General features: G+C 42.3%; 1 protein-coding gene across 14 annotated transcripts in view; it reads right to left on the reverse strand.

The window, feature by feature from the left end:
* LRRC7 (leucine rich repeat containing 7) overlaps window positions 1-17,105 on the reverse strand; it is a 474,653-nt gene that overhangs the window by 50,254 nt on the left and 407,294 nt on the right. For 7 of the 14 annotated variants that reach the window (XM_084757046.1, XM_084757052.1, XM_084757039.1 and 4 more), the window contains 5 exons: window positions 14,783-14,894; window positions 14,398-14,578; window positions 12,157-13,837; window positions 8,618-8,758; window positions 1,156-1,275 (listed from right to left, as the gene is read on the reverse strand). In XM_084757046.1, the coding sequence (XP_084613172.1) occupies window positions 1,156-1,275; window positions 8,618-8,758; window positions 12,157-13,837; window positions 14,398-14,578; window positions 14,783-14,894 (2,235 nt within the window). The other 7 variants (XM_084757040.1, XM_084757051.1, XM_084757042.1 and 4 more) reach the window with 5 other exon arrangements.

Consider the following 17,105-nt stretch of genomic DNA (forward strand, 5'->3'; position numbering starts at 1 on the left):
TTTCCTACAGGATACAGCCCACACGATTCAACTTCCAGCTATTTTTCCAGTGACGTGGTTACCATGGCCCTGCCCTTAGCTCGCTTTATTTCCTCCCCAAATGGTGTCCTTCCTAGGAATGGTCACAGCCTACAGCCTTCACAGTACATTGTGCTGCTCAAGTGTTGCCTAAGGCATGAGTGGTGTCTGCAAGGCAACAGCTCACCAACTCATCAGAGGCCAATCACCAAGGTTACAATGTCGGTGAAGTGTAGTTATAATGTGACATCACTGGATCCCCAACACTGTAGCACCAGAACCACACCTGGCGGAAGGGTCTAGCCCAGTGCTCTCCGTAAAGTATGCAGAACTCTAAGCACAGTGCTTACCATGTGCTAACAAAAATGCACAGATCTGGTCCTCCTGCTCAGTATTTACTGGATATACTTTTAGGGCCTTTACCCACGATCATAACCATATTCACTCATTGTTCGGTTCTGTAGAATATTCCTTTGTGCAAACAGTAGAATTCACACACGTTCCCGCAGACAGACATCTCAATCTTCCCAGTTTTCTGGTAAATGTTACATGACCTTGAATGTCAGACACAGGTTTTAAACACTTTCTTTGTGTTTATTTACAGATTGATTTGTATGTGCACATGTATGTGCGTATGTGGTCATATGCGAGCCACAAAGCATGTGTGGAAGTCAGAGGGCAACTTGTGGGAATTGGTTCTCACTCTGTTAAGTGGGTTTGGGGACCAAAATCAGGTAGCCAGGCTTGAGAGCAAGCACTTTTCCATGCCGAGGCAGAGGCATCTCGTTGGCCCTGTAACAACATTATATGTGGCCACTCACCCCTTTTAATGGTAAATATAATTTTGTGGAAGTTGATCATGTGCACTGTTGGAGTATATGTGACACAACTTGCACTTCAAAGCACGTCTTAGAAACGGCGAGTCTGAAGATGGGAAAGGCTGTTTACCTACAACTGTTGCTAAATGAGCACCATCCCTTTTCAGTGCATTGATGGTTGACCAGAAGCCCTTGAGTGGCAGAATACTTAACCTGAATTTACCATGAAGTTAGAAATGATGTTAAGACACAAGATAGAGACTACATATTACGATGGATGTGTGAGGTTCATGGTTTGTGTCAACTTGAAATTGATTACCTTTTTAGTAATGGTGTCCGGAGGTACATCCCGCCTCCCACGTGGGTAAGGATCCCATTGGCCACTAGGAGAGGCATCTTCTTGTCCATTGTCTAAAGTGTTGCTTTGCTGGGACGGGGTCTATTGCGAAAATGGTATGGCATTCTTTAGTGATGTTTACGATAGTTTTCTGAAAAGAGTCCCTAACAATTATGGTAAAATTAATTTTATTTGATTATAGAAAACATATACCCTAACTGGAAACACTATTATACGCTATTTACTGAGTAGGAATTCTAAACTGACAGCTATTTTGGAAACAATGAGAAATACAATTAAAAAAATAAGCACCTCAGAGTTTACTGAATTTTAAAGTTTAGATTCTCTACAGTACCTAAATAAAGATAATCAGAATAAAATTAGTCAATGTTTTAAAAACACCCACAGCATTTTAATGCTTGCTTAGTTTGCCTCTTTAGTTTGATCTTACCATTTATAATATAAATTGAAACCATGCAATTCAGACTGGAATGTGCAATATTCCAAGCCATCCCCTAACATGCAATTTTTGGACTTAGATATGGTTTTGTAAGGGTGCACTTTCCACTAACCCTCGGGAGGATCAGCACCATGTGATGGTGTTTGGTGCTATGCGTTATCAACAGACAGCTGCTGGAATCACGGTCAAGTAAAGCCAGGACCGTTCCGGTTACTAAACCCAGTTATTCACTTATATATTAAAATCCTTAGAAGTTTTAAAAGCCTCATTTTTCTTGCTTGGTTGGTTTTTTTTTTTTTTTTTTTTTTTTAGCAAATAGGAATACCCCTGTCTTTATAAGTACTGATGTTAGATATTTTTAGATGATCCATACTCTAGATAGATTAACATTAAGCAGTCATATACCATCAGGAAGGTGAGACCCATAGCTTCTACTGGAGAGGTAGCTGGTTGTACAAACAGTGTGGGCATGTGTACAAAATCCTCCTTCCCACTAACCTACAGGATGCATGAGTTCTGCTTGCTTTATTGGGAATCCCTGTGTGAGTTAGTTGCTGCCCATGGCTGTCTGAAGAATGCCTGGTAGCAGCGCCTGGTTAGTGCCTGCTGGTTCTCTGTGGGTGGGTCCTTCAGCCCTGGTGGGCTGGGTTTCTGCTTTCATAAGCGTCACAGAGAGCTGCTTGCCAGCCCTCATCTGGCTGCCCTGAATAGCCCAGCTATGGTCTCTTTAAAAAGACCTTGTCTCTATTCTGACCACGAGCATGTTTTTAATGAACTGCCAGAAAATACAGAGAAATTAATAGAGTTCACAGTGAGACTGTCTCACAGCCCCTTTAGTGGACATAATCAAAAGTTCACAGTGCAAAGTTCACTTTTGGCTTTGGCTGTGCAAATTCTGTTTCTGTAAGCCCATCAGGAGAGACAAAAAGATAAAAAAAAAAAAAAAAAAAAAAGAGATGTTTTCCAATGTAAACTCTTGTGTTAAGAGTGACATTGTGTTTAAAAAGTCGAATGAAGAGAACCAAACATGAAAAACATGTTTGAAAATAGTGAGGTAGTGACCTGATGTATGTTTGAAATAGATTTCTAGTCTTTACTATTTCTAGACTAATATGTTCACATGTGCTCACACACTACTTTTCTAGATATTAAGATATGGCAAATCTGAGTACAAAGATTAAGTAGCTGAAAGGTATTCATGCACTCAGGAGTGACTGATAAAGTGTTTTCTTTTCGGATTTTCAGTATCTTCATCTCTTTGGTGTGGGTCCTCTGCCTGGAAGGGATAATGCAAGCTGTCACTGGCTGTCTCTGTGTAAGACGCACTCTTGAGAGGCAGACAGAATCCAGCACAGGTTTCCTTTCACTGTTCATGTCAACCCCAGTGTTTACGTATTTTCTCCTATGCATTTTCGTACCTGCCCAGAAATGACTAGCCCTCTCTTGAATTGCGCTGAGAGCTATTCAGAATGCTACAGCTCTTCTTGGCCCACAACAAAGGTGCAGCTCCATTCTACCAAAACCCTGACACCATAACGCAGCTTCTTCAAATGCTTATAAAGTCTTTGTCTCTTTTTAAAAACTAGAATTAACTACCCCACTAATTCTTTCATATTACAGGGGACACAGGAACAGAAACATTCAGGATCAGTTAACAAGATTCTTTTTCACTAAAGAAAATTAATGGAACTTCCTGAAAGTGATTTCCTTATTAATTTCAAGAATGAGCTACTATTTGATTTTTCCTAAGTGAGGCACTAAAGCCTGGAGAAACAGAAAGGCCACAGAAATAACTTATTGATGTTGAGTAGTGAAAGAGGATGACTGAAAAGTAAAAATATTTAGTATGCTCACATTTTTTCTTAAAGTGAGGTACGTACTGTTGCCTAGCTCTTGTTACAAAGGTTTGTTTCAGAGAGGGCACACTAAAGCCTTAGGACTCTAGGACTCTACAGGCCAGGAAGGGGCCTGACGTACCCCAGCTCACATAACCAGCCAAGGAAACACACAGTGCACAGGACTTAGCTCTTAGATAACAGAGGAAATGGCCAGTGTGAATTATTGCAGAAGCAAACATTTCCACAAGGACAATAGCTTAAGAAATTGGCTGCCAAGTCTGCTGTGGTCATTGGTCGACTTAGTGCTGAGGAGTCCGAGAACTAGGGATGGTGACAAATGTCTAGGAAAAGAAGTGATTTTTAATCAATGTGAATCTCTCTCCAGATGTCTGAGTATATTTGTACATATACTTGTGTGATGTGTCCAAATAAATGCATATTCTTTAAGCATATATGTGTGAATAGCATTAGCCCAAGAAAATGAGCATAGCTGAACCAGCAGCCCCATTTATCTGCTAATTAATGGTGTGCAGCCTGCTTGTGAGATTATATGTGATGCCATCTTGCTTGAGAAAATATACAAGTGGCATTAGATTTTGACACTTTGCTGAGTTCTTGTGACATCTTTGATGATGCAAGGGTGTATTTTATTAGAAAATTAACACATGGTATGCAAAGGAAATTTCCAAAGCTTTAAGAAAATATTAAAGATAATTTGTCCCAAGCAGCATGGTGGCACACTCCTATAGTTTTAGCACTCAGAAGGGGGACTGAAGCTGGAAAATCACAAGTTTGAGCCAGCCTGGGCTACATACTGAGACCTTGTACAAAGCAAAACAAAACAAAGCAAAACAAAACAAACAAAACAAAACAAAATGCCAAAACTGGAGCAAACATACAAGTCAATAAATAAAAACTAACAACAAAAACAAAAACAGTAACCGCTAGAGAAATAATCTCCCCAAAGTGTTTTTAAGTGAAATTGTTTCTGTATTAGTATTCCAGCAAGCCTTTGAGAAGAGATATTTATGGCAAAAGCAAATATACTGTGAGAAAGAATCTCCATGGTTATGGCTTTTAAAGACCGTGCTAGCATGTAAAAGAGATGGGACATCACCCCTCATTGATACTAACATTGTTTTAATATTTTAGCCTCTGCCTGTGAGGACTGTGTGCATTTGCAGGGTGCTGGGATTTTCTTTCATAATAAGAATGTTGGATGACTGTTACTGGAGGGAAAAGGAGCCAGTAATAAACATAGCAGAATAGATAGGAATCATAGGCACAAGCTAGCCTGAGGTATAGCCTAGATCTTGATTTGCTTTCATCAGGAAAATTGGCATTGAGTAAGTGACTCCTTGGCTTTGACCTTGCAGCTGACGGCATGGCTATCACGTGATGCTGGGAGTCTGTGGTAGTCATGTCACCAAGCACATTCTGGTGAGACTGAACTGTCAGGAAGTGCAGATAAACCTGACAAAGCAAGTGGTGATCACTGATAACCCGAGACACTTCACCTGTGGTGCCCACAGGATGATGGGGCCATGTGTCCATTTATTTCCCTTTTTAATTTTTTTTAATCCATATCATGAACTTTATGGCTGTTTGGGTAATAAGGAGTATTATCTGAGGAAGGATGTAGCAGCTATTATGAGTTACGTATGAAAATGTCAGGTGTTACAAATTGTGAAAAAACTTTACCATAGAATGGACAAACACTGGTTACCAGGTAGAGTCAGATTTCAATTCTTTCTACTGCTGTGCTGGGTGCCAGGGGTATGACAGTAAAGCACATTGATATGTCTGTGTGACTCGTGAACCCTGGTCTCCTGTCTGTCTCATACACCTCCTAAATGTGTCCACTTAGGTTTATGAGCTTCTAGAAAAAACATCCTTAAAGTGCTCTGTGGTAACACACAAAGTGGGTTCTCAGTGTTTCTCCGCCTTTGTTTTCCCCAAATGGCAATATTTATCATTCTATCATTAATGTAGGCAATAAAAATAGAGTTTTAAACTGACATTCCGTTATAATGTTATCCTTTCCCCAGTAACATAACATTTCAAGACAATAGCTGAGCTCAGTACAGTAGAACACATCCAAAAAAAGCACATGAACCATTAAAAACATCATAGAAAGTTGACTTGAATGCTTTTTGGAAAGGCGGCAAATAAATGATAAATGAATGAATGAATGAATGAATAGAAAATATCAATATCCTATAACTTAAGTCTGACTTATATGTCAACATTCTAGTTCATAAAAACTCTTAAAATTTCAAGTTCAGCAGAAGTACCAACAGATTAATGAATAATCTTAATCTTTGTGTTAAGTGTTTTTTTTTTTAAATTTGGTGGCATTTTCAAAAGTATCTTAAAAGACTTTCATGAAATTATCATTTACTGTTTACAGAATAGAAAGACTATAGTTGGCTTTTAATCCATGAAAAATATATGCTTGATCTGGGATGCACTAAATAGGGATGGGTGAAAAATGTTCAAAACAGCAGCATGTTTCCCCTCCCCATGCCCTTGGATATACACTGTGCAAGCACTACAGGTGCCAGGCTCTTCAGTTCAGGCAGTTGTGTCCTTTAGTTAGCTTATTATGAGTGCACTTAGGGGCAGTGTCTGTGCTTTGAGGGAATAAGAGTTCTTCTTCCTCCTGATGCCTGAGGCCAGGTTTGGGGGGGCAGAGAGGAACACAAGTGCTGCACGTTTTCGCTCACGTACAGATTTTAATATATGTGTGTGTATATTTGCGCATGTGTATGGGACCATGAGAAATCTTAAGGGGGACGGAGAAAATAGGATAACAGAGTCCATGTGACATGGAACCAAGGGGGGCGGTTCGGGGAAGGAGGGAGATGGCAGCACAGGTCAGACTATAGTATAAATGAAAGTGCCATTGTAACACCCATTTCCTTGTATGGTCACTTTAAAAATTACATAAAAATAGTTTAATTCTTTAGTTTGGCAGGAAACCTCCCCAACTTTGCAAACCCAAGCTCTGCAGAGGCGATAAATCTGGGAGAAGCTATAGAACATTAGTGTGCAACCTATGGGCTGAGCTCCCCCAGCCACAGCTTCCGCTGTGTTTTGAATACTTATGAATAAGTGTTTTCAAACTCATTGCACACTAGGTAGAGTACATTTTTAAAGACCTTAAGCTTCTAAGTTTAGAAATGGCCTTTTCATTCCTACTCTTCCTTTCCCCTCCTCCCTCATGCAGGAGATAATATATTGACAGTAATTTACTTTCAAGTATTTCAGTTTTTAAATTGTAGGTTTAGAATTTATTGTGTTCTCCCGAGGGACATCTCTTCCTAAGGGACTTTCCTTAAGTCCCGTCAGTGCCCTAGTGATGGTAGCCGAAGTCCTCAAATACAGCTCTGCGATACTGCTGTTACGACGTGTGGTAACAGTGAGAGGTAACACATTTGTTCTCCAGGGCCACCACACTGCAAGGTTAACACAACAGGGCAGCCGTCCCTAACCTGTATCTGGAAAACAGCTGAGACACCCGAGACACATTCAAGGGGACTGCTGCTGTTCCATGGCCATGTGCATCCAGACCGTTGTAGGGATTAGAGTAATTAGGCTCCAACTTGGTCACAACATGGCTGTTGCCACTACATATTTTCAGAGGGTTCCAGCAGTAGCTTTCTTTAAATCAAGATCCTTTTAATCTGCTCATTAATTTGTTGAAGAAAATTTTTTTTACTTTAGTTTCCAAGTGATTTACATTACTTCCCACGTGCTCTTGTGGAGGGGTCTATAGCTGTGACTGCTCATCCATCCATGAGTGTGGATTGGATAAATAAGTTGTTTTTTGGATGGAAAAAGATTGAGGACTTTGGACATCTAGCAGGTATCAAGAAAAATGGTTGTGCTGTTAACACGATAGAACCAACTTGTGCTCGCTTTAATAAACTAACTGCACACAAGCCCAGTTCTAAGTTTAGATTTTGTGAGCTGGTGCATGAGCGTGGTCAGGATGAGAGATATTGCTGACCTCAGCAAACACCAGCAGGGCTGATTACCAAACACCACTGGGCATCCCCTGGGAGACTGAGAACAAATAAAGTAATATTTAAAAGTCTCCAGTTTAGGTAGGTTTTGATCTCTCTCTCTCTCTCTCTCTCTCTCTCTCTCTCTCTCTCTCTCTCTCTCTCTCTCTCTCTCTGTGTGTGTGTGTGTGTAGTTGTGGACATAAAACTCTAAGCATGCTATGCTACCCACAGCCTGAATTAAACTATCTAGAGTTAGGGGATGTTACTAGACATTTGACAGTGAATGTGAGGCATCAAGACATGGGAGTTTGTCCCACATTTAATATTCTACAGAAAAATAAGTAATGTTTGGAAGGTGGGATCCTATTTTGTACCTCTTTCTCTACAAAGTGACCACATTAACATGTTGTCATAATAACACTGTATGAAAATGACTCACTTAGTCCCCACTGAGATATAACAGAGGGAAAAAAAACATTAATCAGTTTTAGCAGGTAAATGGGCATTCCCAGTGCTGACTGAACAAATGTTTCCTTAACAATGGGAATTCTTCCTCTCATTAGCATACAGTATTATATGTATTGCTAACATGCTTACATTTTTGTTTAGATATACGAACTTGTTACTACGGACATCTCTTCCTCCTGTGCTGTTTCCACAAGGAATGCGGACTTGAAAAAAGCATCTACTGTGCTGAACATTTAACTCCCATGTTCTTTTAGGATATTGTGCCTTCTAAAGGAACCACCCAAATCTAAAAGCAGTTTTCAGTATCGTTCTCAGAATGCTTCACCAAGGGAGGGAAGGGGTAGTTTCTAAAACAGCAAACAATAGATGTGTGAACACGAAAGGAAGAAAACATGAAAGAACAGAAAAATAGGCAGAGAGATGACGCTTAAAGCAAACCCCAAAAGCCATGTGCCTGCTCAGTCCAAAAAGCAAGAGTCTGGTTAACTGTTCCAGCTACAACCAACACTGAGCAGCTACAGATCCAGGCGCTACATCGTTTGCCCTGGTGCTCCCAGACCATGGAGAGTCCGTAGCTAGCAGGGCCGGATGCACAGCCTGCACACATCAAGGGAACAAACATCAAGTGGCTTTGGGATGCTGGCACATGTAGGGCAGTCCATACTTACTTTCTGAAGAGGTAGGTCTTGAAGGTCAAATTTAGACTTAGTCTGCAAGTTTAAAGTCATGCTTCTGCCTGCATGCATTGCTGAAATACCTCCACAGGGCAGCATGCCAAGGTTAACTGTGTTGTGTTTGTGAGCAGCACTCTGAGTAGAGGAAACAACCATGTGACAGGTGTGAACACGGGCTCCACAAACGGATCATTACACGAACACATCTAAATTCATAACATTGAACTGTGAGCGGGCAAACAGTAACTCTTTATAAACATGCGCTCCATCAGACAAAAGCATACAGTAACAGGGTTAGTTGTGCACGTAATAGTACCGCCCAGACCTACGGAAACGACAAGAGCAAAGGTACCCTGTTCACACCTGCTATCATATAAAGGCTAAGTGTCTGTCTCTAGGATATCAGGGTGATCCTGGCTTGAGACAAGTTTTGCTCATCTGCAGTAGTCTATTAATTCTGCAAATTCAAACAGTGAGATTTTAATAAGATTGCATCTACTAATAATCTCACTGTCTCACAATGTAAGATCTGTACACATAAAAGACAGATGTTAATTTCTAACTCTGCCTAAGCTAATGTGTGGCAACCTTGGGGCAGTTATGATTTGAAAATGGGTTACTACCATTTTTTTAGTATACATTAAATATCTGCACAGCACCCTGTTAATATTTATATTGTGAATATCCTTTGCCAGGTACTAGTTATTAGTAATTTTTCTCTATAGAGCTTCAGTAAAAAAAAATTAAGATATTTAAAAATGGTCTGGCATCAAAATTTCAATCTGCAGTGTATACATAGTCATTTGCAATGTTTTCTTCTGTCACTAATTCTTTTATTTAATGCAGTAGATCTTTTCTTAGCTATCACTGAGGACTAATGACTGTTTTTGCTCAAGAGCACTGGTACCAAAGTAATGATTTTTTTTTATCACCAGTTTTGTGAGCTATGAAGACATAACTGGTAATAATTTTGTCTGAAAATTCGGTTTGTTAAGGACTAAGAACTAGTTCACTGTCACCATTCCAAAAGTGAAAAAGACTCTCTGCTTCTCCTGGTTCAGGGCTAATTCCCTGATGTCCCATAGAGGACCAGCAATCTCAGACACATGGATTCATGTTTTAAATTCTTTGCCACAGTGGGGCTCTGTCACAGAAATATTCTCAATTAAAACAAGGGGAGAAACAGTATCCCTTTTCTAGTGCAGCACTCGAAGCTGTCTCCCGAAGGCCAACACTAAGATCGTTTGCCAACTCCATGTTGGACTGTTAAGCCTATAACAGGAGAAGACCTGTAGGCAGTTTAGTTTTATGTGAAATCACAAAGATCTTGTAGCTGCTGGCATTGTTGTTTGCTCAGGGTTGGATAGCTTAGCTGAGTTTTGGAGGAAAGAATTACCCTACATCTCTGGTGCCATCTGACCATGGACAGAATGCCAGCTCTGTCAGAACTGTTTGACATGGTAACATGTGCACTGGCACCATGGATTCACCAGGGAGGGGGTTGTCTGAGGGATTTCAAAGGATGTGCACCTTAAGTTATTGCTAAGTCACTCAGCTGAGTGGGTAAGGAAATGTCACCTGGAGTAAAGAAGAAGCAAGCTCCTAGGAAACGGAGGCTTGGAGCAGTAGTCTAAAGTAACTCAGCTTCTTGGATCAAAATGAGAAAGTACTAAATATACATCAAAATTGCTCTGAAAAGTTAGCGCTAGGACCGGTGCATTGTAAACAGAGGGCTCAATAGAAAAGGAAGGTGTCATCACAACAACGTGATACAGATAAATTCACATTGGCCATCTAGGTCGGGCAGGGCTTTCAGTCTTGCCTGTCCAAACCCTTTCCCAGCCCTATACTCTCTCCAGCTATGGGAGGCACTAACTGCTTAATGTCTCACTTCAAGGTGGGTGGGACACGTCTATCCAAGATGCCTGAAAATCAGTGACACCAAATGCTTCACACCTGGTTATTCCACGTCCCACTTCATTCCCACTCACCCTGTCTCTGGCTGCTTGTCATACATCCACGCCCCACACCTTCTTAGCACCTTTCTTCGTTATTATCACATTGCCCTGTTCTATATGGTCATGTCTACACGAGGCCAGAGTCCCCAACTGCATTGTATTATTTGACCCTAAATATTTTCACCCTTATCTGTCTGCATGGAGGGTATGACTTGCGGTGAGGCATGTGGCGTCTGCCCAGGTGTCTAACAAAGTTTTCTTCAGGGACAGAGTACAGCTATTTGAAACATTTTGATGAAGTATCTCACAAGGCAGAGCTGAGGCTTCATGCAGAGAAATTAGAGCCCGCAGCTACATTGATTAGTTCATTCCCCCTTTAGGAAAACTGTTCGCTTATTGTGTAGACACAGCCTACCAATCATTTTTTTTTTTTAACAGATAAACCTGAAAACTCAAGTTTAAAGTTAAGGAAACTCATAACACAGTGAGTTGCCTTGTAAAAGCCAAGCATTAAATAAAGCCAACATATTAGAATGAAGCACCCTAACTTGAGGACGGAGAGGGAACGGCCCCATTTTTTTTTTTTTTTTTGCAAAGGATCTTTAATTTGGACGTGAGTTTGGGACACACAGAATCCTCTGAACTAGGGCCACGAGGTTCTGGATGATGATGTGGACGAGCAGCAGGCAAGAAAATGAAATTCTCGGTCTCTCAGAGCGATTCAAGCAGGTGGCAAGAACTAACCATGTGCTTTGTACTGTTTTTCTGTTTTTGTTTTTAACTACCAATCATGGCTCATTCCTATACAATATTATGACTCAATTTTTTAACTGAATTAGGATTAATTTGGTATTTACTTCCTTTTTTTTTTTGCTGTGTTGTGCACACGGATTTGTTACTTTTGTTGTCTTTCCTGAGACATCACCTGCATTTGTTGTTTGTAGCTTGACTTGAATTGTAGAATTTCCCTCTACATAAACTCTAACTGGCAGGATTTTTTTAATCGAATAAAATAGTGTGTAGGAGGGCATTTAATCTCCACTTATTTTATTTTTCTGTTCCTTGCTGGGAAGATTATTGCTCATTAGAAGTAATAACTTCAGTTGTCCCTTAGCTGTAGCTATGTGCAAATTTTATAAACAAATTAAACCCGAGTTTAATATAAGTGAGTCCATGTGGAAAAGGATGAAATACTCACTTTTTACAGACTCAATAAAAATAACACTCTTTAGGTCACCAGGGAACAGTTTTGGGTCCTGGGAGAGGCGGCCTTGCTTTCATGGCTAGAAAGACATTGAAGCACCGTCCCAAACAATAGAGTCAAATTCTGTCTTACCAACAATATTTAGGCTTTGATATGTAATTCACCTGCCGGTTTTTCTCAGAAAGCACAAGCAATACCCACAATAAGCTACTGCAATCCATCTCCCCCACAAAAAATAATGAAATAAAATAAAATAAAATTCTGGGAGCTATCATTCCTGAAACTCATGCGCCGCCACAAGTGCTCAGAGACTCCAGGGAAGGAAGACCCGAGGCGGGAGGGGAGTTCTTACAGAGAAACGCCAGACATACCCTGTCTAACCTTCTAGCTTCAATATGTCTAAGCAGCTGCTGTCTCCAGTCTGCCGGCATTTTGCCACAGCTCTCCTCTCCCTTCACAGGGGTGGGCCTTGTCTTTATATCACTGTTATCTGCCGTCTTGTCACCATAGTTACCCAAGTTATAGTCAGATGGTATTTTTTCCAGGAGGGCTGCCATGGTAGGCCTAGCTGAAACTGGCCTGGTTTGGGAGGCCCCGTAACTCTCTGTACTGTAGCTCCTGGCAGACAGCGGCCTCCTCTGGGTAAGGGTTTTAGCGGGGAAACTTCCCGCCTGCGATTTCACTTCTTGGTATGAAGGGTGCTCATCTTCGTACCTGCCATTCCTCTTGAGGAACTGGGGATCAGTCATTGAAATGCTGCTCTGGCCTTCCAGCCCTCCCCTATAGGCTGCTCGGCCATACCTGTCACCAGGGGGCAGCTCGTGGGGCTCACTGACCCTTCGGAACATGGCCATCTCCGTGGAGCTGGCCAGGGAGTCAGCCCTCCTTAGGAAGCCTGCCCTGGGCCCCTGGCTGGCAAACTGAGCATTCACCATGACATCCTCGTTTACAGACGGCTGGGAAAAGGAGAACATCTGCTCCATGGGTGGGTATCCTCTATAGGCCCGGGGGCTGATCAGATCCTTGGCGATGTTTTTGCCGGGCTGCTGCACATACTCAGAATTGTGTGCAAAGGGGGGCGGGATCCTCTTCTCTGCCTTCACTTCCACCGCTCCTTGTGGGTTGAAGCTTTGGTCGAACTGGTAGACCTTCTTAGTCATGGATGCTTTTTGTTGGGGAGGCCCTTTACTGCTTCCGTACATGAGCATCTCGTCGTCCAGCATGGGTACCGACTGGCTCCTGGACATACTGGACATGCCATGCTCTGGCCCCAGCAGCTTGTCCGGCCGCTCGTGGCTTCCTAAGTGGTCACTCCCGGAGGCATAGTTTTCCAGCGGGATGTTATACACCTTGTAGGTACCAATGTCAATCTCATCAATGCTCTGAGATTTTTTGAACTTGTTGGACTTTATATCTTTCATGAGTGGGGAGAGCCTCTCCGTGCTTTTGCTAATGGCAATAACACCTTTGGATGAATCTGGGCGGCAGTGGATTTGAGAAAAGACGTTACCGAGACTCCTGTTGGGGGTGGGGTCATGGTACTCCCATGGCACTCCTGGAGAAAAGGGACCTGGTGTCTCCGTGGGCTCCTTCATGTGGTCTTTTCTTTCAGGCAAGGGGCTGGTAGTAGGGGTTGTTTCTAATTTGGAAGGAAAAGCAGTCCTGTCTTCAAACGGACTGGGTGTTCTGGTCCAATTCTGCCAGGGGTTGGAAGGAGGCACTTCTGTTTCCGGCGTGTGTCTGTGCGTGGACTGCTCCAGTTCCAGAGGAACACCAACAATCCTTTCCTGCCTGATTAAAGGCCTGCGCCCGTGAGCAGGTATGCTTCTAGCCTTGGAGCTCAGCAGAGGGTTATTGTTGGCATTCTCGCCCGTGGCTTCCTCTGAGACAAAACCTGTGTTGTCGTAATGGGAGCCATCGGTCCAGTTGTCAGGGTAAGCATCGCTCATTGGCAGCCGGTCCGGACGCTGGGGGAGGTTCCCTGGGGGAACAGCCTCCCGCTGGCTGAGTAATGGCTTGGCATCCAGAGGCTGTGGGAAAGGTGGTGCAATCCTGTGAACGCAAGCAGAAGGAGAGAAAAAAAAATATGACCAACAGGAAGAGGTGACGCTTCCAGAAGAAGAATAAGAAACAGAGAGTGCCACCAGCCTTTGTGTAGCTCATTTATCTCCACCTGGCTTATGGTTAAAGTAGCATCGTTTCGGGTCCACCATCCAAAAAGGCCCACTTTAACCTGTTCTGACTTTCGTATCTTGGAAAAAACCATGGCCTTCTGGCACAAGCGCGCGCGCGCGCGCGCGCGCGCACACACACACACACACACACACACATTATTAGCAATGACCAAACACAAATTTTTACTTTCAAGCTTTTAGTTCTTATTGTGACTTCGCATAGTCCCTTCCCACCGGCATGGGTGCCAGGCTGTGGAGGATGGCGTTGATGCCCCTAGTCCCAGGTAAGCCCATATGCTTACCTGCATCTTCTATATTCTGTGCTACTCACGTGCTAAAAAACAAATCCAACATTAAAACAGATTCCACTCTGTCAAAGTTGCTGAAAATGAGCATTTGGGAACACGGAAGGTTGAGGGGAGGGCGTTCTCAACACACCTGTTACCCCACAAAGAGTTATGGACGGCATCTTTAGCTGTCGTCTGCAAGGACCCCACTTTCACCCGAGTGTTAGAGGATCCCGAGGAAGCCTGGGAGGGCGAGTAGTCTGAGTAGGTGCCTGAGGAGACACTGTTATTCAGACAGTGAGTTTTGTCAACTTCAGACTCATCAGTTGATTCTGAAATTTAAAGGGGAAACACGTTACAACGCTACGGACACTGACGGGTGCGAAAGAAAGTATGAAAAGCAGATTCCGTATGAGTGATGCCGGAGGCACACATGTGGAGTACTCGGAGACTATGGCGTGTCATAATGATTAAGTGGCGATTTGTCATGCACATGCATCGGGCACAGTTCCACAGCGGCGTCACGATGGTGTTACCTTTTTTGTCCTTCCCTAGCAGAACAAGTTTGGGTGGGTACAGAGGGGTCTCAGCTAATGAAGGGTGAAGTTCCCCAATCCTCATTTCATTAGCTGGATGAACAAAAGAATCCTGAGAGATATAATAATACAGGACAAGGAAAGTAAACATTTAAATAACGGTTAAGCAAGATGGCAATATGTTATTTGGCTCAGACTCAGAAAGAGGCGGCCCTAGACTTCAATTCACTATGGGGCATTGCAAAAAAGAACCCTGTGTATCTCTAATTGAGCAATACTTTTAAAAAATTTTATATGAGCCCATTTATTCACTAAATGTATTTTTGGATGCTATTCGTGTGCCTGGCACTGTGGAGATTCCTCAGAAACACACAACGGGGTCTTCTGGGAATTCCCAACTTAACTGAGATGAAGCAGAGCTCATTTCAACACAGCATTTAATCATGCTACGCCCTCCACAGGCAGTGTGGCTCATAGTCACATGTGCTGGATGGGAGAAGCCAAGAGTTCCAAGTGGAAAGGGCATTGCTGAGCAATGGGATCCATGTCCCATCCATCACATTATCCCACTGGGCGGTCCGGTATCTGTGCACCCCTAGCCTCTGCTTTTCAATCCCTCCTGTGTCCCAGCTGACTGTGTGGCTGTGTTGGCACCGTGGGTCGGCCGAGAGCCTCCTTCCTGAGGTAGTGTTCTCATGGCATATTACTTGTTAGTGTATGTATGGAAATACACTATTTGTATGCAATGCTTGTGGAGGCCAGAAGAGGGCATTAGATTTCCTGGAACAGAAGTTAGCACTATGTGGATGCTGGTGAACCTGGATCCTCTGCAAAAGCAACCAGAGTTCTCAACCACTGAGTAATTTCAACAGTGCACATATTCCATTAATTTTAATAACTAGAACCCAGATAATTCCCAATTAAACAGCTATCAGGAAAGCATTGATAAAGCCAAAATCTAAAGTCCTACTTTCTATACACAACAGCGATGTCTTTTAACCTCTTTAGGGTAATTTGAATTCAAAGAAGAACATTCAGGGTTTTTTTTGCTTGTTTGTTAGCATCTTGTTAATTTGGAGCATTGAATTAACACAAGTAGAAATACTTTGTTGAATCAGAAAAGTCTATACTTGGGTAAACTATCAGAAATTTGGATACATTTGTCTAGTGTCTGGTTGGTGTAATGAACAAACAGAAACACTCAAAGGGACAGGCTTTAAGTTTCTGGTTTTGCAGAAAAACACATCAATTTCTTTAATGCTTGGCTGAAATGTGATCTTTTGAACTTATTTTTGGGGGTGTATGAGAATATTTTCTTATGAAAAACCAACATCCATTTGATACTTATGAATTCTTAGAAGAATAATATTCCAAGAGAGATAAAGAATGAACTATTATTTAGTTCAACCCTTTCATGGGCGTGGGGCTCAGAGAAACACTTAACAAAGACCCAGCATTGAAATGTAGTTCTCTTAGGTTCCCACACTTTCCAGAGTGAGGCTTCCAGTGAGGCCCCCAGTACCAGGAACCTAAAGGCAAGGATCTGATTTGAACGGTATCCTGACGAGAAAGGAGAATTGAAAAGCCTGGGGTTGAAGAGAGAAATCCTCACTGTCATGGAGTTTCTAAGTTCAGCTCAAGAAATGTAATGGTAAGGTTTTAAGTTGGTGTAGTAAAGAATAAAAGCATGTGTGTGACTTGGGAGGGATGCGTAAGAAGATACAAGCTGGAGAAGCACTCCTGTGCAAGGAACAAGACACGCTGACTTGTCAACCACATGGTGTTGTGTCCCCATCCTGTATCGCTTACTAATCAGGTACCTCAGGTGAGGTGATGCAGTTCTCAGATCTGTATCCAACAATCCATCAGAAGAAGATGGTAGGCAATAGAATTAGTGCTAATTTCTACCTAATCTATGTAGATAAAGGTAACGGATTTGTATGAAGCAACGTATTTGCACGGTCCAGATAGGGTATGTGTCTCTGACCCTCCTTAGAACTGAGGAAAGCAGTTTTTTTTAGACTGCCTCCATGGTGGTAAACAGTGGAAGCTGCTGGAAGGCAAGCAGCCTTAGTAAGTGGCTCATCAGAAGTTCATCTAAATGTGTCTCCTGCTGAGGAGACCAAAGTTGGAGGAAGGGGAGGACAAAAGCCCTTTCCTTTTTTTGGTTTTTATCCCAATATCGTTCCTTTATTTAAACAAAATCTTGGCTCTTAATAACATGGAGAAAGATAATTCTAAGGTAAAAGTCAAGAAGAATAAAAGTGTACTTTTGAGCTTTTGAGAGTCTAAGATGAGAGTTAATAAGGGCAATAAAGGAAAA

This window comes from Acomys minous (assembly GCF_964271855.1).
Source record: "Acomys minous genome assembly, chromosome: 14".
NCBI lineage: Eukaryota > Metazoa > Chordata > Mammalia > Rodentia > Muridae > Acomys > Acomys minous.